The sequence below is a fragment of the Arabidopsis thaliana genome, chromosome 5 (assembly GCF_000001735.4).
Source record: "Arabidopsis thaliana chromosome 5, partial sequence".
Taxonomy (NCBI): Eukaryota; Viridiplantae; Streptophyta; class Magnoliopsida; order Brassicales; family Brassicaceae; genus Arabidopsis; species Arabidopsis thaliana.
This window is the reverse complement of record NC_003076.8, coordinates 16538043-16558950: the sequence shown is the minus strand read 5'-3', so window position 1 is coordinate 16558950 and position 20908 is coordinate 16538043. Positions and strand designations below refer to the sequence as shown.

The 20908-nt window shown below is 34.5% G+C and overlaps 4 protein-coding genes across 8 annotated transcripts; 2 read left to right on the top strand and 2 right to left on the bottom strand.

Moving 5' to 3' along the window:
• Positions 1–2912: 2912 nt before the first annotated feature.
• On the bottom strand, positions 2913–7832 carry XPB1 (DNA repair helicase XPB1-like protein). The gene is made up of 17 exons (NM_123502.3): positions 7605–7832; positions 7474–7517; positions 7305–7377; positions 7054–7222; positions 6749–6971; positions 6588–6644; positions 6113–6256; positions 5923–6003; positions 5739–5826; positions 5228–5565; positions 4995–5070; positions 4715–4908; positions 4278–4441; positions 4119–4191; positions 3910–4023; positions 3734–3814; positions 2913–3533 (listed from the first exon to the last, which is right to left on the bottom strand). The coding sequence occupies exons 1-17, from the start codon at positions 7612–7614 to the stop codon at positions 3159–3161; spliced, it is 2304 nt and encodes a 767-aa protein (NP_568592.1). The 5' UTR covers positions 7615–7832; the 3' UTR covers positions 2913–3158.
• Positions 7833–9623: 1791 nt separating this feature from the next.
• On the bottom strand, positions 9624–14618 carry XPB2 (homolog of Xeroderma pigmentosum complementation group B 2). Of its 2 annotated transcripts, NM_001344402.1 has the most exons (18): positions 14368–14618; positions 14225–14268; positions 14065–14137; positions 13816–13984; positions 13511–13733; positions 13352–13408; positions 12901–13044; positions 12712–12792; positions 12528–12615; positions 11979–12316; positions 11718–11793; positions 11437–11630; positions 10978–11141; positions 10818–10890; positions 10602–10715; positions 10419–10499; positions 9898–10201; positions 9659–9766 (listed from the first exon to the last, which is right to left on the bottom strand). In NM_001344402.1, the coding sequence occupies exons 1-18, from the start codon at positions 14375–14377 to the stop codon at positions 9714–9716; spliced, it is 2286 nt and encodes a 761-aa protein (NP_001331083.1). In that variant the 5' UTR covers positions 14378–14618; the 3' UTR covers positions 9659–9713. The 2 variants fall into 2 exon arrangements, with proteins under 2 accessions (NP_568591.1, NP_001331083.1); NM_123501.3 differs by having other exon boundaries at positions 9624–10201; positions 14368–14611.
• Positions 14619–14965: 347 nt separating this feature from the next.
• AT5G41350 (RING/U-box superfamily protein) lies at positions 14966–17489 on the top strand. Of its 3 annotated transcripts, none has more exons than NM_123500.6 (5): positions 14966–15094; positions 15787–15927; positions 16098–16527; positions 16637–16746; positions 16896–17489. In NM_123500.6, exons 2-5 carry the CDS (start codon positions 15859–15861, stop codon positions 16923–16925), a joined length of 639 nt encoding a protein of 212 aa, NP_568590.1. In that variant the 5' UTR covers positions 14966–15094; positions 15787–15858; the 3' UTR covers positions 16926–17489. The 3 variants fall into 3 exon arrangements, with proteins under 3 accessions (NP_568590.1, NP_001332530.1, NP_001332529.1); NM_001344400.1 differs by having other exon boundaries at positions 14979–15565; NM_001344401.1 differs by lacking the exon at positions 14966–15094 and having other exon boundaries at positions 15740–15927.
• A 1272-nt stretch (positions 17490–18761) lies between these two features.
• UBC4 (ubiquitin conjugating enzyme 4) lies at positions 18762–20888 on the top strand. 2 transcript variants are annotated; one of them, NM_123499.5, is made up of 6 exons: positions 18762–19038; positions 19138–19217; positions 19601–19715; positions 19802–19854; positions 19952–20080; positions 20513–20888. In NM_123499.5, the coding sequence occupies exons 1-6, from the start codon at positions 18995–18997 to the stop codon at positions 20653–20655; spliced, it is 564 nt and encodes a 187-aa protein (NP_568589.1). In that variant the 5' UTR covers positions 18762–18994; the 3' UTR covers positions 20656–20888. The 2 variants fall into 2 exon arrangements, with proteins under 2 accessions (NP_568589.1, NP_001331159.1); NM_001344399.1 differs by having other exon boundaries at positions 19138–19715.
• Positions 20889–20908: the final 20 nt, after the last annotated feature.

The window sequence follows — 20908 nt, the reverse complement described above, 5'->3', positions numbered from 1 at the left end:
CAATCTCATCAATCAAAGCAATATATGGAAAAATAAGTAAAAAGAAATTGAAGAATATGAAGCATTAAACATTCTTCGAATATTGTAACATTTATATATACATATATCCATTACATCATGGGATTCGTGTCAATTATATACATTATGGATCTTAAATATGACACAATTTAATACAATCAATAAATCCCATTTGGATTTGTAGTATGCGTCGCTTAAAAATATTTAAGAGAGATTAGTATAAACAACGATAAAAGTCGAACATGTTCCATACCTCTTTGGCTATGATTAGCTATGCCTTTTTCAAATGCCCTATAGTGTAAATAAAAACAAAAATACACACACACACACAATGGCAATGGGCATTTCATCATTAGTCATTACCATGTGTTTTCCCATAATCATCGGTTTACAACTTTTATGCTAGGTTATTAGTTGCTAAATATTCCTTTTCATATAATTAAATTTTATAACCGAAAGGCTTCTATTTCGTTTTTTTCTCCTTATCTTATATTTCACGTGTCTTAATGTACATGCAGAGTATTTGACATGTAGTGATAAATCTTGATCTTATGATTTTATTTTTATTTTTTGTAAGTTTGGTTTTCCGGGTAAGGTTAATATGAAGCAAGTTTTTTTTTTTTTTTTTTTTTAACTTTCAGTTAGTGGTACAAGGGAATCTACTAATTGTTGACAAAAAAATTAAAGAATCTACTAATGATTCTTCTTCGTGTACCATATAGTTAATGGAGGAAAATAGTAATACTTTTTATTTTTATATATCGGGTAATATATAATCAACTAACCAAAGCATGATTCCAAAGTTTAATCTTTTTGACCAACCGCAATATATTTCCATTAGTTAGTTTTTCTCCTGTGACCGTACGTGCTAATATAGTTTTTTTCTCCATCAAATATTACATGTGAACAAAATAAAATGAGAAAATATATTATTTGTAATTTGGTAATCATGAAAATGAAAAACACAATATTTTTTAAATGATTTTATCTAAAAAAACTCTTAAAATCATCTATTTTTACAATTTTACTTTTCATTTTTTTAAAATATAGAATAATATTATAAAATTAAAAATAATACATAATATAGTTCTTATACATAAATGTATTCACGATCACGTACATTTGACTTTTCAAAATGTAAAGGTTGACTTAAGCATCTCATCTCGAAGACTTTGATTAAATTTTTTAAAACTTGAAAATAGCAAAAACGGGTTATAGTGCATATTATTTTAAACTTTATAGAATTATTCTTTATTTTTTGAGGTGAAAGATAAATTGTATAAATGTACGGCTTTGAGCTTGATATTAGAATTGATCAATTGCAAAAGCCCTTACAAAAATATTCAGCTTGATCAATTACATTTCATAACAGAGTAAAAAGTGTGATTGTCCGTATAATAATAAGTCTAAATATTAGGATTCATACTTGTCAGTTCTAAGATTCGAGCAAGCAAGGCTAAAAAAATTATTGCAAATTTTGAATTGGAACGATCAAAGCTTTTCAGTGAACGTGAACATTACGAAAACCATAAAATTTTGTATTGTTTTTTGTTTTCTTATTCAATCGAGAAGTTCCCTACTTTGAAAGAAAAAAAATTCCCTACTTTGGTTTTTAATCTCTTTAGGTTTTGAAACCTTCATTTCATAATATTCGTATAAATTACTAATAATCGCTCTATAAAATGTAGCATTTTGGATTCGGAAACTTTTTTTGCATGTTATACATTGTTGTTGACAAAAAGGGAGTGGCTCATGTGTGATGTTTTTTTTTTTTTTTTTGGACATGTGTGATGTTTTTTTTTTTTGACATATGTGAGTGTGATGTGTCAAAATATAACTTTCTATGAATTGTGTGATCTTAAAGGAAGCAATGATGATTTGAGCTCAAATCTGGTCTTTCTTTACGGAAAATTATTTACTTATTCTCTTTGTACTCCACTTGACGAGAGATAAAGGGAGACACAAAGAAACAAAACTGAAAATTATATCGACTATTTTTTCTAATTCAGAAAAATCTTTAAATTTTATTTTAAAATTCATGACTAGAAATAGTATATAAGGTTCGAATAATTACGGCGGTTAGAACGGATAAATCCGTTTGCGGTTTATATCGTTTTTTATTTATCATTTATAAACTATAATCCGTAGTATTGCGGATTGAAAAAAAATAGAACAAGTCTTCGACGGACTAACTACGGACCGATATTACGTAAAGAAAAACTTGGTCCGCCGCGTCGGTTTATTGTCTGTTCCAAATATAAGTCAGGTCCGCTTTTTTCCATTGCATTCATTCAAAGCCATATATTTTTTCTATTTTAGATGCAATATTTATCTATAATTTCATTTACAACACATTTCTAAAGTATTCAACATACAGATTATGATAATCCACATTTATTACAATCTTAATATTAACTTTGGATTCAAATATCTTGTATTTCTAATAATTATGTTTTTTTTTCGTTTTTTTTTCCACACTTATGATTTTTATAAGAGTACACTTTAATGAAATAAGATGCTTCAAATGATAGTATAGAGCATTATAATTTGCAACCAATGGGAGTTGGCCATTTGAAGATTTGTGATCATGAAGCTTGTCAAAGAAATAGATAAAGAATATCAATCCGTTAGGACTAAATAGACAAAAAATTAAGTAAATCAATGTAACTGAAAAAGTGGTCAAAATGCTACCTACACAGAACTTTAATTGTAGGTTTAGCTTATAAAAATACAAAAGGTATACATATAAATACATAGGAATAAAAAAAGAAAGAATTATTAACAAATAATATTCCTCTTACGTGGGACGAACATTGATAATTCATTTTATCTCGATTTATCTTTATACATTTTTGCTGTTGTGCATGTTTGTGTTTGGTGAGGGTATCTTACTATCTTACCAACTTCCTCCACAATTGCAAAGTAGCCTCCTCGAAATAGAAACATACACTTACATATTTAAACAATGTCATAATACTTACAAAAAATAAAAATAAAAAAAATACTTACATACATGATACATCATACATTTTTTTATTAATTTAAGTAATTTATTTGTTAATTTCAACAAATTTGCACAAAAGTTACATACAACTCGAAACAAACAGCCGAAAACTCTTGAAAGCTTCTCTTTGTTTCTCTCACACGTAACGTTTTTTGAAGAGATTGTGTCGTTTGGTTGGGTCTTTAGGTTTCTTGAATTGCTGACCGGATTTGTGACGGCCTGAGTTGTATTCCATGTAGACCATTCCTTTTGAACCGGACATTACGCTCATCGATCCCATGCTTCGTCTCGCCTTTTGTAGAGCCATTCCGTCTGTGTCTTCTTCGAGTTGCTCTAAACCGACCAGATCGTCTCCAGCATTCATCACCTTTCCAAGAAGAGACAACTGTTCTTCTTGACTATGGTAGCTCAAGCTTGAACCCGCGTCCGGAGGTGGGAGGCTTGTTATAACCTTAAAGCTGTAACCTTGGTCTATCAAGAACTGTTGTCTTTTCGTCGAATAATACATTTCCTGCATTTTCAACATTCACAATCCTTAAATCAGCCATTCACATGGAGATACGAGTACGGGTGTTTGTATTATCAGTTCAAGTTTCATGTTTCGGGTTTTAGAAAACGAGGTCGGGCAAGAACTGAATCATATTTTGGTTCTAATTCGGGTTCGGTCTGAGGAAATTCAGTTTTTATGCCTACTTCACTTTAGTGATTTACCTGTGTATCTGTCGAAACAAGTGAGTAGAAGAATGCATTGTACTCTTCTTTTCCACCGGCCATTCTATCTTCGAGTTTACCCTGTTTTCATCATATGGAGAAATATCAAAAAAATTTGATCCAACCAACAAGAGAAACTAAAAGAGACACTTAAGTGATGAGTACGAAATTCAAACCTTAGCCCTAAGAATACGACCCAAACGCTGAGCCTCTTGACGTCTAGAACCAGCATGTGACGAAATCTGGATAATCACATTAGCTTCAGGGATATCTATGGAGTTATCACCAACCTGTAGTCAAATAAACCAAACGGAAATTAAGTTCCCTAACGAACATGGAATGGAGGAAGGACAAATTTATATAATGAAGGAAACAATGTTTATACCTTTGACAGGAAGACAGTGTTCACGTCTTTACTGGTTTTAAACGCCTCGAGAATTTTTGTCCTTTCGATATGACTACATATTGAAAAAAAAATTGAATTATCAAATTGGAAATTGAGTGAAAACGAAAAAAGTGTGTTATCAATAGAACTTGAACGAACCTGGTTGCACCATAAATCATTGGTTTCCGGAGTTTCATCGCATACTCTGTAAGCGCAAAAAGATTGTCTGCAAAGACAATGATTTTATCCCCACGTTGTTGTTCATGGAAACGAATCAGAAACTCACAGGCTCTGAACTTGTTAGGGTTCATGACATAAAGTGCCTGCAGATACCAGAAGACCCATGTCAGAACAACTGTCAAGGTTTACTAGCTCCAATTCCATAGACTTTCCATGGTGGTTCTATTAGAGCATTTTCCAAATTAGAAAAGCACACTAAAAAAAGAACCTATATTGATGCTTACAATATTTCAAGGTTCCAGACTACATAAAATTCATGGACTCTAGTGCATCAGATGAAACTAACATAAAGATCAGATATCTAACAATCTCAGATATTATTTTCAGAAAATGCAAAAAAGCATATATTCATGAACCTGCTTTTTCTTGGAGTTCTCTTTCTTTAGATATTCTGCAAAAAACTCTTTGGTCATGGGACACCATACTTCAGCACACTGAACATTTGCAATAAAGCCTCCTTTAACTAAATCTAGCCAATTGGCTTCATAGAGTTTCGGGCCAATGAGGAAGTTCAAATCTGTAATCCTTTCGTCTTCTCTCACAAGGGTGGCTGAACAAAAGTCCAAAAAAGAAACTTAGCTTCTGCAACTGAAGTATACATATGTAAATGTATGTGAAAATGAACCCTTAAATTACCTGTAAGTCCTAGCTTGCAGTGAGATTTTGTGATACTGATAACTTTCCTAAACATATGGGCTGGAACCACATGCACCTAAAACAAAACAGAAATCTTGAAAAGTCAAGCATAGAATGGAAACTTATTGTTTGTAGATCGCATTCATGGGCTCAACACTGGATACACCTTCTCAACGAACATATGACTTTTCCGCAAAATAACTACCAGCAAACACTAACATCAATTTGATTACCTCATCCATGAGCAGTAACCCCCACTCTCTGTTTCTCATTTCTTCTATAATCTTCTCTGATTCCTCAGACCGTTTACCACCAAAGGCAACCATATTATAGGTTGTCACAACAACACCAGCATTTCCACGGAATCGTTCTTTACTATCAGAAGTGAAACGACATATTTGGTCATCTCTTATAGTAGACCACAACTTGAACTGGAAGGCCCACTGATCCACTGAGACAGCATTCGTCGCCAAACAAAGACAACTCTTCTTTATACGAGCAGCTGCAGAAACACCAACTAGAGATTTACCAGCACCACAAGGCAACACTATAATCCCAGATCTTGCTCGCCCTGCAAATCCAAGATTCAAGATCAGTCACAATATTTCTCAAGAAATTACAAAGATAATTATCTATTAGGTGTTCACCATAAAGCTAGATCAGTCACGTGGAAGTACAAGTGGACATATCTATGAGAAGTTCACCATCAATAAGGAAAAATAATGTGGATGCAGACAGCTATACCGTTCCCAAACATTTTGCTCAAACTTTTTTCCTGGTATGGCCTCGGTTGTGCATGGGGCTTCAGTTCCATGTCAAGATCGGGATTAACCTGAGAGACACCATCAAGTTATTAACAATCACACACCTGCGGTGCATATCATCTGGTAAGCAAAAATTGGCCTGAAGTGTAATATTTGTTACTCACATTGTCGTTCCTGAAGTCATATTCCTCTAACATAGGGTAATTCAAGGCATTTGGTAAGCAACGCTGCTTCACATTCTCCACCTAAACACCAAGAGAAAAAGAGCATGACACCACGAGTTAAGTAAAGATCATACAACTTTACCAAACTCATCAATTCGATTACTTTTAAGAAGCATTAGGAGAAATTTACCTGTGCAGGGTCAATCTCAAATGAGTGAGTTTCTTTCTCTTCTGCTGCTGCTGCAAATTCCGCTTCATTCAATAGCTCCCCGGGTCCTGCTTCAAGTTCACCGCATGTTCTGCCGACCGAGAATCCATCACCGCCATAATATGGCTACCAAAAAAGTTAATCTAAGTTGGTTCGACATACTGTGGAGAATACAATGGTATTAGATTAAATAAATCAACAGTCAATGAATCAAGAGTTTAAGAAAAAAGGATTATGAGTTAATTTACCAACTGAAACATCGTTCCAAGGAACTTAGGAGTTAGGAATATAAACATGAAACCAAGAACCTGAGAGAATCAAAATATATATATATCTGCCACACTGGTGACAAAAGATGCAAAACACCGTTGAGAACAACCAAAAATGGTATGTATTTCCATCCAGCATAAAATCTTGAAAGCAAACATAATGAACTAAATGGAGGAGTTCAACATACCTCAGAAGAAAATCTAGCTCGGTTTATAACATCGTCGCTGAGAAGCCTTTTCAAAACCTGAGATTGTTTTGTGTTTACAATTGAGCAAAGGCAATGGAAAAACGAAAACCAATATCCAAATACACAAGAGCAGAGACAGAGCATCAGCCTAATGAACTTACCTCTGGGAATGGGGACTCAATAAAATACCGATTCTTCTTCAAAACCAGCTTTACTTTCCCATAATTAGCAGTAGAAGCATGGATGAACTCAATCATCTCCTTGGGTAGCTTAGTCTTAGACAGTTTATTCAAAACAGAAATGATAGTTTCTGTCTCAAGACCAACGGAAACAGCAGCATACAACGAGTGTGGGGTTAAATTATACTCGTGCATTGACTCAGGCCTGAAATAGTAACAAATGAATGAAAATCAACAACAAAAATCATAACTTGTACATTGATATAATCACCAAATCAAAATCGAACCTGCAAACGGGTTCAGCAATGGCGATAAGAAAGTCATAAGCTTGTTTATAGAGAGGAGAAAATGTCTCCAAGAAAATCCTTCCATCAGCACAAGCCCACAAAGGCCTGTTTCCATGATCTGGCTTCAACTCCAATTTAGTAAAATCTCTCTTCTTCTCCTCTCCTTCACCTTCAAAAACCATTATAACTTTTCAATTCAATTTTGTTCCAAATGTATCCATTTGTAAGTAATAAGTATGCTACAATCTTACCATCACGAGAGTCTTCATCAGCATCATCATAGTAATCTTCAGCGTTTTGGATGTTCTTCATCTTTTGATCATCCTGAGATTTGACAGTACAATTACACTCACTAACTACCATCTGAAGAGCCCTAATTGATAAAATAAAAAATTGATCTGGAGAAGAATCAAGACGAACCTTGCCACCATACTTCATCTTCTTGTTAGGTCTTCCTCTTTCACCTGAACAACAGAACTTCACAGTATTGGCATACTTTTGTTTGGCAAGATAAACTAAGCAAAAATCAGTAAGATCGAGCTGCTTAATACCGTTTCCCATATTGATCTTCTTTTTTTGTCTTGTATCTTCCAATTGAAGTTATCAATTAGCGATTCCTGAGAAGAACAAAGAAGGAAGACAACCGGCGCCGTGAAAATTTACCGTTGAAAGCTATTTGGCGGAGGGAGTAGCTGCGTCCCCGGCGGATTTTGAATCGGATTCGGTGTCGGGTTCGGGTATCACTGGTTTAATCATTAATGTCAAGGAAGGGAAATGTAAAGTAGAAGATTCAAAAGGCTACAAATAAATAACGGATCAAATATGGGCTTTAATAGACCTCTTTTAATGTGGGCTTTCTTATTCTCACGTTGAGCCCATTCTTTTTTCTTTTAGCCTCTAAGATTATTCTTACATATGCAAAATGGGAGATGAAAGACAAACCATAGGATGAGGAAGGAAAGCGCATGAGAGCATGCACATAGTTGGTACTCATAGAGTACCATTAATAATATTTTACTATTAATTTTAATGTTTATTTATTGTTTGAAACTTTTTATAATATTGATAATAAATCTGTTTCCACCGGTGAAATCGTATTAGTATCATTAAAAAAAAAAAATTGCAAAATCGAAAAGATGCGTTTTCCCGACTAATCGAAAAAAAAAATTTCTCTCTTTTCACACAAAAACATGTTTTCCCAACTAATCATAACCCGCCACGTTATCAGAGACTGGTATCAAAGAAATCACTCCAGTGATACTACTTAAACCCAAATCAGTTATTTTATTCATTAATTTAATATTTTTGGGCTTATGATACTCATAAAAATTGTGCAATGTACATGGTCTGAGAATGGGAGACGATTCAATGCCCAAAGAGTTGCCACGTTCTTCTCCTTCTCAAGTGACACAAAGTATGAACCAAGAGGAGACCAATGTACATCCAACGCTCCTGCACAAGACAAATAGCATTACATTACCCCATCTGCAGCAGTATATAATCTCGGTCCCTTAGAGCATCCTCATTGCATATCTTTTATGGGTGTCTTTAAACTTTTAAACTACTTAAAAAAGTGGAAAATAATAAATGGATGTGTCTTAATAGTAGACATTTTACCTGTCAAAAGAGAGAGGGTCTTTAAATTTAATATTATTTAATATGAAAGACATTCATTGGAGGATGTGCAATGAGGATGCTCTTACCTTGGTCATATAGACATTATCTGGATGCACAAAAGAAGCAAGACCTTCTTCTTACCAACGTCTCAAAAACATGTCGGGCCTTCTTCTTACGATTTGGATAACATCTTAACAACTGGGCCATAACGGATGACTAATTGACCCAGATCTTCTTCATCAGTACGACACTTAAAAGAAAAAACACACAGAGTCGGGTCTTCTTCATCTTTCACCTGAACAACAAAATTCCCCAGAATTGACAATACTTTTTTTTGCAGGGTAATATGAAAATTAACCAAAATCAGTAAGATCGAGACTTTTATCGTTCCCCATATTGATCTTTTTCTCTTCATCGAATCAATTTTAGACATTATCTCTTGTCTTTTCAATCGATTATATCAATCCGGTGTCGAAGACAGAAATTCTACGACAGAGGGAAAACAAACGGTACCGTAAATATTTTCCGTTGTAAGCTAGACCGAGAAGCGAGCTGCGTCTCCGTCGCATTATGATTCGGATTCGGTGTCGGGTCCAGGTCCGGGTATGTCGAGTCCGTTACTGAGTTGATGTGATCATGTGAATGCAGAGAACGTTATAGCAGAAATGCAAACTCGATTCATATATAGAAAGGCTACAATAACGGATCCAATATGGGCATTTAGTAGGCCTCTTTTAGCGTGGGCTTTCTTTAATCTCAAATTGAGCCCATTATTATTTTTAATTCGAAATCATGACAAGTAATTATTTTTTAACCTCGAAAACTAAGTACGTTTTACTGTTGTTCAGGATCTGTCAACCAAATTATAATCGTGTTTTATATGTTGGTTCAGCGAGATATCATGACAGTTGACAATAACAAAATAATTTTCAAAGGTATTCTCGAGGCGATATCATGATATGCTAGAAAACAAATATCAAAAAAAAGGAAAGAACTTTCTAATATCAATTAATCAATTCACATAATAAAACAAATATCAAATGTTAACGGTCTTTTAAGGTAGGGTGTCTTCGTTTAGGTTTTCTTGATTTTGTGCCTGAAACAAATTTGCACCAAAGTTACAACTCAAAACATATAGCCGAATATGAGTTCTCTTGTCTCAAACATAACGTTTTTTGAAGATATTGTGTCGTTTGGTTGGGTCTTTAGGTTTCTTGGATTGGTTACCAGATTTTTGACGACCTGAGTTGTATTCCATGTAGACCCTTCCATTTGCACCGGACATTGCACTCATCGATCCCATGCTTCGTCGCGTCTTTAGAGCCTTTCCATCTGTGTCTTCTTCAAGTTGTTCTAAACCAACCATATCGTCTCCAGCATTCAACACCTTTCCGAGAAGAGACAACTGTTCTTCTTGACTGTGGTAGCCCAAGCTTGAACCCGCGTCCGGAGGTGGGAGGCTTGTTATTACCTTGAAGCTATAACCTTGGTCGATCAAAAACTGCTGTCTTTTCGTTGAATAATACATTTCCTGCATTTCAACATTCACGATCCTTACATCAGTCATTCTCCATTCAATCAGTCATTCGATTTTTATCGGTTCAGGAATTCAAGTCACGGGTTCTGGAAAGCAAAATTTTTTCTGTGTTTTGGAAACGAGTGCGGACTAGAACTGAATTATATTTTGGTTCTGATTTGGTCTGATGAATTTCAGTTTTTATGGCTACTTCAACAATAAAGTGATTTACCTGTGTATCGGTAGAAACAAGCGAGTAGAAGAATGCATTGTACTCTTCTTTTCCACCAGCCATTCTATCTTCAAGTTTACCCTGTTTTTGATCACGGAGAAATAAAACGTGTTGGATCCAACAACCAAGAGGAACTCTAGGAGAGACGCAAAATGTGATGAGTTATAATACTTAAAATCACACCTTAGCCCTAAGGATACGACCCAAACGTTGAGCCTCTTGACGTCTAGAACCAGCATGTGACGAAATCTGGATGATCACATTCGCTTCAGGGATATCTATGGAGTTATCACCAACCTGTAGTCAATAAAAGAAACCGAAACTAAGTTACTTGATGAAAATGGAATGAACAAGTCTCTATATATTCCCAGGTCAATGGAAAGGAAACAACGCTAATACCTTTGACAGGAATACAGTGTTCACGGTTTTACTGGTTTTAAACGCCTCGAGAATTTTTGTTCGTTCGATATGGCTACATATTGAACAAAGAGAACTATCAGATTGGAAACTGAGTGAAACATACAAAATTGTGCTCTCAATAGGTGGTTCTTTAACGAACCTGGTTGCACCGTAAATCATCGGTTTCCGGAGTTTCATTGCATACTCTGTAAGTGCAAAAAGATTGTCTGCAAAGACGATGATTTTATCCCCACGTTGTTGTTCATGGAAACGTATCAAAAATTCACAGGCTCTGAACTTGTTAGGGTTCATGACATAAAGCGCCTGCAGACACCAGAAGACAAGATATGTAAATGTCAGAACAATTGAAGGGGTTTCCTAGTTTCTATTACAGGGTGATCTATTAGAAGCATTTGCCAAATTATAAGACATACACAAATAACCTATAATATTGATGTTTACCATATTATAAGGTTCTAGACTACATCAAATTCATGGACTCTAGTGTATCAAAACAAACAAACATAAAATAAGATAGTCAATTATTTTAAGATCTTTATCCAGTAAAAATATCCAAGGAAAACAAAGATCAATGCGGAGAAAGCTTAGACGCATTAACCTGTTTTTTTTTCGAGTTCTCTTTCTTCAGATATTCTGCAAAAAACTCTTTGGTCATGGGACACCATACTTCAGCACACTGAACATTTGCAATAAAGCCTCCTTTAACTAAATCTAGCCAATTGGCTTCATAGAGTTTCGGGCCAATGAGGAAGTTTAAATCTGTAATTTTTTCGTCTTCTCTCACAAGGGTGGCTGAACAAAAGACCAAAAAAGAGACTTAGCTTCTGCAACTGAAGTATAACAAATAAAAAGGTATGTGAAAATGAATTTTTCATTTACCTGTAAGTCCTAGCTTGCAGTGAGATTTTGTAATACTGATAACTTTCCTAAACATATGGGCTGGAACCACATGCACCTATGAAAAACATAACTCTTAAAATGTCACGCATTGGATGGAAACTTGTTATTTGTAGATCCCAGTAACACTGGATAGTGGATACACATTCTAAATGAACCACATATAACTTTTCCGCAATGTAAACTACCAGTAAACACTAACTTCAATTCAAAGGCACATCACACTAAGAACAATTTGATTACCTCGTCCATAAGCAGCAACCCCCACTCTCTGTTTCTCATTTCTTCTATAATCTTCTCTGCTTCTTCAGATCGTTTACCACCAAAGGCAATCATATTATAGGTTGTCACAACAACACCAGCATTTCCACGGAATCGTTCTTTACTATCAGAAGTGAAACGGCATATTTGGTCATCTTTTATAGTAGACCACAACTTAAATTGGTAGGCCCATTGATCCACCGAGACAGCATTCGTTGCCAAACAAAGACAACTCTTCTTTATACGAGCCGCTGCAGAAACACCAACTAGAGATTTACCAGCTCCACAAGGTAACACTATAATCCCAGATCTTGCTCGTCCTGCAGAATCAGGAGTCTAGATCAGTCACAAGCTTTCAGGAGAAATAACAAAGATACTTATCTATTAGAAGTTCACAATGAAGCTAGATCAGAACAGTGTATGAAAGTACAAATCTATATATCTAAGAGAAGTTCACAATCAATTTAGCAGTCGCTGTAAACAAATTACTAAGGAAAATAAATGCGGGCGTAGACAGTTATATCGTATTACCGTTTCCAAACATTTTGCTCAAACTTTTTTCCTGGTATGGCCTTGGTTGTGCATGGGGCTTCAGTTCCATGTCAAGATCAGGATTAACCTGACAGACACCATCAAGTTATTAACAATCACGAACATCCAGTTCATATCATCTGATAAGTAAAAATTGACCTGAAGTGTGATAATTATTTCTCACATTATCGTTCCTGAAGTCATATTCCTCTAACATAGGGTAATTCAAGGCATTTGGCAAGCAACGCTGCTTAACATTCTCCACCTACACACCAAGAGCAGAAGAACATGACACCGTGAGTTGAGTAAAGATCATATAACATTAACAAAGTCATCAACACGATTTATTTCAGAAGCATTAGGGGAAATTTACCAGTGCAGGGTCTATCTCAAATGAGTGAGTTTCTTTCTCTTCTGCTGCTGCTGCCAATTCTGCTTCATTCAACAACTCCCCAGGTCCTGCTTCAAGTTCACCACTTGTTTTGCCGATCGTAAATCCATCACCACCATAATATGGCTAGAAAAAAAGTTAATAAGTTGGTTCAACATACTGTGGAGAATACAATGGTATAAGAGATATCAATTTCACATTCAATGAACCAAGGAGTTTAAAAAGAAGGATAATGAGTTTATTTATCTATTAAATAGTTCAAGAAAAAATTAGAATTTAAACACGAAACCAATAGCCCCAAGAGAATCAGGATAGATCTCTCTGCCGCATTGGTATCAAAAGATGCAAAAACTGTTGAGAACAACAGATCATGGTATGTATTTCCATCCAGTAATAGTAAACATAAAGCACTAAATTGAGGAGTTCAACATACCTCAGAAGTAAATCTTGCTCGATTTATGACATCATCACTGAGAAGCCTTTTCAACACCTAAGATTGTTTATATTTAACGAGTGAGCAAAACCAACAGAGAAACTACACAAAAATCCCATACGCATAACTAGAGAAAGAGGATCAGTCTGGTGAACTTACCTCCGGGAATGGTGATTCAATAAAATACCGATTTTTCTTCAATACCAACTTCACTTTCCCATAATTAGCAGTAGAAGCATGGATGAAATCAATGATCTCCCCGGGTAGCTTGGTCTTAGATAGCTTATTCAAAACAGAGATGATAGTTTCTGTCTCAAGACCAACGGAAACAGCAGCATACAACGAGTGTGGGGTTAAATTATACTCGTGCATTGACTCAGGCCTGAAATAGTAACAAATGAATGAAAATCAACAACAAAAATCATAACTTGTACATTGATATAATAATCAAATCAAAATCAAACCTGCAAACGGGTTCAGCAATGGCGATAAGAAAGTCATAAGCTTGTTTATAGAGAGGAGAAAATGTCTCCAAGAAAATCTTTCCATCAGCACAAGCCCACAAAGGCCTATTTCCATGATCCGGCTTCAACTCCAAATCAGTAAAATCTCTCCTCTTCTCCTCTCCTTCACCTTTAAAAACCATTATAAATTCTATTTCAATTTTGTTCCCAATGTATCTATGTTAATTATACGAGAGTAATCAATATTACCATCACGAGAATCCTCATCAGCATCATCATAGTAATCTTCAACGTTTTGTATGTTCTTCATCTTTTGATCATCCTGAGATTTTTACAGTACAATTACACTAACTAGAAGTGAAGAGCCTAATAAATAAAAAAAGTCATGTGGAGAAGAATCAACACGAACCTTCCCACCGTACTTCATCTTCTTTGTAGGTCGTTTTCTTTCATCTAAACATCAACATTTTCCCCAGTATTAGCATACTCTTTTCACCGGATAATTCAATAAACGAATCAAAACTCAGTACGATCGAGATTCGAGACCATTACCGTTTCCCATATTGATTTTCTTCTTTTCGCTCCTCTTAATCAAATCGATTTTAGGGATTGTTTCTCTTGTATTTTCAATTTGTGAATTCGCACATAACCTAAATTGTACGACGGAGGGAATATACAACCGTCTTCGTGGTAATTTCCCGTTGTAAGCTATTCAACGAAGCAAGCTGCGTCTCCGGCGAATTCGGATTCCTGTGTCGAGTCGGTGACTCGTTTGAAGCGGAGGAAGGAAATTGTTAAGCAGAAACGTAAGAACACGATTCATATATAAAGGCTGCAGTAACAGATCAAATATGGGCTTTTAATAGGATTCTTTAAATGGGCTTTATTCTTAAGTTTGAGCCCATGTTTCTTTTTTAAACATCGATAAATTATTTGCCGGAAAAAAAATAGTAATAATTTTACTGAAAATGGTACTTCCCAATTTATAATTTTTTGGTCGACACTTTTCAGCCGATTTTCAGTTATGTAATTTCATTATTGAAATTTTGAAAAATACATTGTAACGGAAAAAATAAAATAATTAATCAGCTAATTAATAATTGTATTAATGAATTTAATAAATCAGGTAAGTAAATATAATATTGAGCCCAAAAAGAGTCTTTGTAATTTCTTAGGAAAGTCATTTTGATAGAGCGCACGATAAACACAGCACCGCAAAAAGCACAGAAGCAGAGAAAGACGAAGACAAAACAAAAAAAGCTTCCCCCAAGAACAAAAAGTAAAATTCTCTCTATGATTTTGAGATTTTTAATTCCTCTTCTCTGATTCAATCTCGAGAAGATGATCGGTTCTTCTTTGGTGTTTGTTCTTGCTAGTGATCGCTTTTCTTTAGGTTTTGAGCTTGATTTTTGTGTGAAATTCTGTGGGTTTTTTTTTTACTGTTTTGATCCGTATTTCTCCTATGTGTTTATGCTAGATTCTGAGAATTCTGATGTTTATTGTTGCTTTTATAAGTTTCGGTTTAGGGTTTTACGGATTAGCTTGCTCTTAATGGAGCTTTGGTTCTTTTTGTGGATTCATTGTTTGTGTTGGAGTTAAATTCTGAGTAGAATTGTTTTAAGTTTTTGGGGTTTAGTGTAAAACTGATTTGAATTTATTGCAATTGTGTGTAGATGGTGCTAAAGAGAATGAGAATTGTAGGAGATTCACATAGGCTTGTAGTCGCAACACTGTTGTCTCGATTTTAATGGTTGATGTTTATTGTATCTTTGATTATTGAGAGTGAATTTGAACTGTTAGTAGCTGAATTGTTTTATTGTTGCTACTAGCATGATGAGTCTGATCAGACTTTAGTAGACAGCTCAAACTGATATCGAAAACGATAAAGCTTGTTTGAGTTTCTTGCATATAGATGATAAATATTCTCCTACTGATCTCAGAATGTAATTTGTTTCTTCACATATCTTGTAGGTTAGCATAGATGAAGAGTCTTCGGGTTTTGTAGTTTTTGTAAAACAGAAAAAAAAAAAAAGAGAAGAAGAGATGGGAGGTTGCTGTTGTTGTTCTTCTTCACGAAGAGCTGATGTAGATAATGGACCTGCGTACTACTACGTTAGTCTGATACTTCTCCCACTTCCTCGTTTTTTTTGGGTGTCCTTGCTTTGATAGGCTGCAAATAAATCAATCTTGATGTGCTTCAGGACACTAAATGAGTTAAAAGCCCCAACGGGCTTCGAGATTCATATGGGAATATAACTTGTTTTATGACTTGTATTTTGCAGTACCCAAGGGCAACAGAAGAGCGTGTGCCTTTATCTTCCGCTCATAACAGGACTTCCTCTGCAATCTCTACTGGTGTTGTAGTAGTAGACACAAACTTAGAGACATCATCTCCTGATGCTTATATACCACCGCCACTGCCTACCCCTTTCGATGTGCCTATAGGGATTCCTCAAACACCAGCTAGTGGTGAAGAGGCTACTTGTGTTGATATAAGAGAGGTTTCGGTGGACTCTGCTAATACCGAGTCTGCTCAAGAAACAGTTGATGGTATTACTCTCGGGGTTCCAACTACATGCTCACATAAAGAGACAGATAGCAAAATCCAAACAGAGATTGATCTTGAATCTACTGAAGAAATAGACCCGAAGCTATCAAAAGCTGTTTTTATACCAATAGAGGAAGAGGAGGATTGTCCCATATGTTTGGAAGGTAAAAGCTTGTTTGCCTTTCCCACATCTCAAAAACATATAAACATAATCGTACCTTACATGACTGCGAGAATGGGTTATTTATTATATTGTCTGTGCTTTTGATTCAGAATATGATATCGAGAACCCGAAACTTGTAGCCAAATGTGATCACCATTTTCACCTTGCATGCATTCTAGAATGGATGGAGAGAAGTGAAACCTGCCCCGTCTGCAACAAGGTACATTCTTTTATTCACTTCTCTTTGGTGTATGTCGAAAAACTCTAATCTCTAAGTAAACCGTAAATAATGAGTAGTTCCAATTTAGCTTGTTTACAAATTCATTTTAATTCCCGGGATATGTCTGAGAGGATCCGTTTGTTCTGCAGGAAATGGTATTTGACTCTACTCTTGACTAGCAACCCGCAAATGCCGCATCTTAGAAGGCTCAATTCTCTCTGTATCAGAAGAAAGAAATTGGAGAACAAGAGAAAAACTTAAAAAGAAAAAATGGGTAAGAATACACTAATAGCTGATCACAAAGTTGGATTTACGAAACATGTCAGTGTTGATATACATATGTTTGTGTACAGACGTTTCAAATCGTCTACAAAAAAACGGAGATTAAGAATTAGAGTTTGTGCTTTAGATTCACTTCTGTGAATAAAAAACGAGACAAAACTGATAATTTTTCTTCTAGATGTTTTAATTTTGGTAATTCTTGTTTATAGGTTATTTTAGGAGTGTTTTAAAGCTGGGGTTTCAATTTGGGTTTGATTCAGTTTTTTCTTGAGTTTAAGAAAAATATTAATCAAACTGAAATTGAGAGTTTGTTATGTATGGATTGGGTTTATTACGGTTCGATTTTAGTTTGGTTTAGTGCTTATTTATTTTCTTTATGTTGTTCTGTGATATGTAATATGAAAATTGTTTATACTTACTAGTTTGTAGTGTTTATGTTTTAGATTTCTTAGTTCTTCACATTTTCGAAACTTGGTTTGTTTAGTTGTCTCATTAGTTGAATATGTGATGTCGTATTGTCGTACATCTTACTTACATGAGTACGTCAAATTAAATGAGACTTATCTAGTAAATGATATTGTTACATGTAGATGCAATATTAGTCATTGCTTTGTTTAATAAATAATATTTGTCACAAGTGAGTAAGTGACAGATGAATAGTTGCTAATTATAGTGAATCATGCTAATGGTATATTGGACAAATATTTTTATTTTTTAAAAAATTTCCTGTCTAATTTGTTTTTTCTAGTTAAATACTTATACAGATTCATGTTTTTAGACTGTAATCGGGCATGACCATCCAACTATTTTTGTCGACCAACAACTTCAACGCGCCAGAAAAGCGTTTTGAGTGACCATTACTGTGTAAAACAGTATAAAATAGAGGTTTTTTTGTCACGCCATTGGTTTAAATGAAAAATTAAATTTAACAAAATTGAAAACTTTAAAAATAATAAAATCAGATAAACATAAGCGAACAACGAATAAAATGTGCAAAAAAAATCACCAAGTAAAGTAATTTGTATAAAAATATTCTTAGGGTTCTAGTTACTAATTTGTATACAAAACATAACACCAAGTAAAGTAATTGCTGTAAAAAACACTAATTAACATATTCTTAAGAATTATAAACACTAATACTTAGAGATACTTTAGGTACTTATATCGAGTAATATTTTGACTGAAAATTTACTATTTGACTATTCAAATATGTTATCTTAAGCCATTACAATCTCAAATACAAAAGAAAAAGAAACAAAAAAGAGGAAAAATTAGGGAAGTAATAATGAGAGTTTAATATTCTTAGTTAAATAGATTATACTAATAAATAATGAGGTATACAAATAGTTACTGATTTTAATGAATCATCATAAATAGTATATTAAACGTTTTTTAAAAATTTCTTAAAAATTATTTTTTTGAACTAAATACTTTACAGATTCAAGTTTTATAAAATATATTCCGAAAATATCTACGTGTTCGAAAAATATTTATTTTACGTTCAATTGATTCATTGTTTCAATGTCATTTATTATTAGACTATAAATATAGTTTAACTATGTGATTAAAAACCTTTTCTAAAATTTAATAATAATTACTATAAAACTTTATAGATTTAAAAGAAATAACAAAAATATGATCTAACTTTGGGAGAAAATAATTAAAAATTTTTAGGGAGAAAGTAATTGAAAAAGCAAAACAAAATCACAAAATTTATTACTAGTGAAGGGAGTGAGATTCTTATTTCTAACAAAGGATATATATTTAGAGATACGATCTCCTTCGGTGGTTCACTCCCATCATCGATGTACGTGAAAATATATAAATAAAAAATCAATAAACGAAAATCTTTCCTTTTTCTCTCACACATTTTTCTTCATCTCCACTCGAATCCGGAAGAAGAACAAAAACCAAAAAAAAAACCCAGAAAATCAGAGAAACATAAGCGAACCGACAGAGAAAAAAAATGTCTTCGCCAAGCAAACGCAGAGAAATGGATATGATGAAGCTGTAATAACTTTCTAATTTTTTTCTCTGTCGGTTTCATTTGTTACTTTTGATTTGAGTTTTTTGTTTCTATGATTGATTTGATTTGATTTTATATTGCAGGATGATGAGCGATTATAAAGTGGAAACGATCAACGATGGCATGCAAGAATTCTATGTTGAATTCAATGGTCCCAAAGACAGTAAGATTGATCTTGTCTGAGAATAATCCCCAGTTTCGTTGATTGTTGTCTCTAAATCAGTCACTAGTGTGCTATTTTGATTCTGTTACTTGTGAAAATGATGATAAGGGTATTTGTAATTCTTCCTGGTTTTCTTAGATTTTGTTCATATTAGTGTCAAAATTGCAATCCGTTATTTGTGGTGGATTCGGATCTACGGCGGTTCGATTCCACCATGTTTACACACTGTGTGTGGTTTACTTACTCGTGGTGGGCTTGCGAGTTTGCTCACCACGGGATTAGTTAGGCGCTTCGGCGAAGTTCGGTTGGGATACTCGGGTGTTAGTTGTGAAGAACTGTTGTTAAACTATTATTTGTGGGTTTAATGTGTGTGTTGGTGATAGGTCTCTATCAAGGAGGTGTGTGGAAGATAAGAGTTGAGCTTCCAGATGCTTATCCTTATAAATCTCCATCTGTTGGTTTCATTACTAAAATTTATCATCCTAATGTTGATGAACTGTAAGTCTTTTTAAATTCAATCCACTAGATGTTTTGGATCAATTTATTTCAATCTTTTTCATCTTTGGTCTCCTTTGTTTATGCAGGTCGGGTTCTGTTTGTTTAGATGTGATTAACCAAACTTGGAGTCCTATGTTCGGTAAGGGCGATATCAAATGTGGTTTATTTTGAATATTTGGGATCAAATGATTGCTGTTGTGATTTAACTTTATGTTTTTGGTTCTTCTTTTTTTCAGACCTTGTGAATGTGTTTGAGACATTTCTTCCTCAGCTTCTTCTGTATCCAAACCCATCAGATCCATTGAATGGAGAAGCTGCTGCGTTAATGATGCGTGATCGTCCTGCTTATGAGCAACGAGTTAAAGGTAAGTCGACTCAGATTCTCATGTTAAGAGATATATCAAGATTCTGACAAATCTGTTAGTTTCTTTCTCTTTTTCTTTTATTTGCTTGATGTGAGGTACACATATTTGCTTGGACCTGTTCTTAATGTGTGCGTTCGAGATTACCATTCTTAACACTAAGAGTTCCTCTCAGTCATTTTTCGTTTTAATGAATTAGAGCTTTTGTTTGGTTTATGTGTGAACTGAACTTTCGTAAATCTTGGAGCTAATGTAATGATCTGCAAGTGATTTATTCATTAGAATCTCATGATGAAGATAAAAGTTTCTGATCATTTTAAAGACTTAGGCATTTACAAGGTCTTGATAATGTTATGGGGATATTACGGTTTTTGGGGATATTTTGAGGAAGTGTGATGGTTATTTTGCTCGGCTTTGTTGGGTTTGCGGTTTCAGAATACTGTGAGAAGTATGCAAAGCCAGGGGAAGGTTCAGAAGATAAGTCTAGCGATGAAGAACTAAGTGAAGAGGAATACGGCTCAGATAATGAGGATGATGATGATGATGATGTTGCAATTGCTGGCAAACCAGATCCTTGAACCAGCTTTGGTAGGGGACTTGTTTTATTGTATATGATCATGAATTATCTCTGCTTATAACTCAACTGTGAAATCTATTTCTCCCTTTGTGCTTTGTTCACCTGTTTAATTTATCGGACCGGACGTTTGTGTACATTATTAGACCGAACCGAATTGTTAGTCTTTTCAATTTCAAATAAGTCTCTCTTACCGGTTTATACCGGTTATTGATTCGGTAATTTCTTTTCTTGAAGGCTATATGCATCGTTTAGAT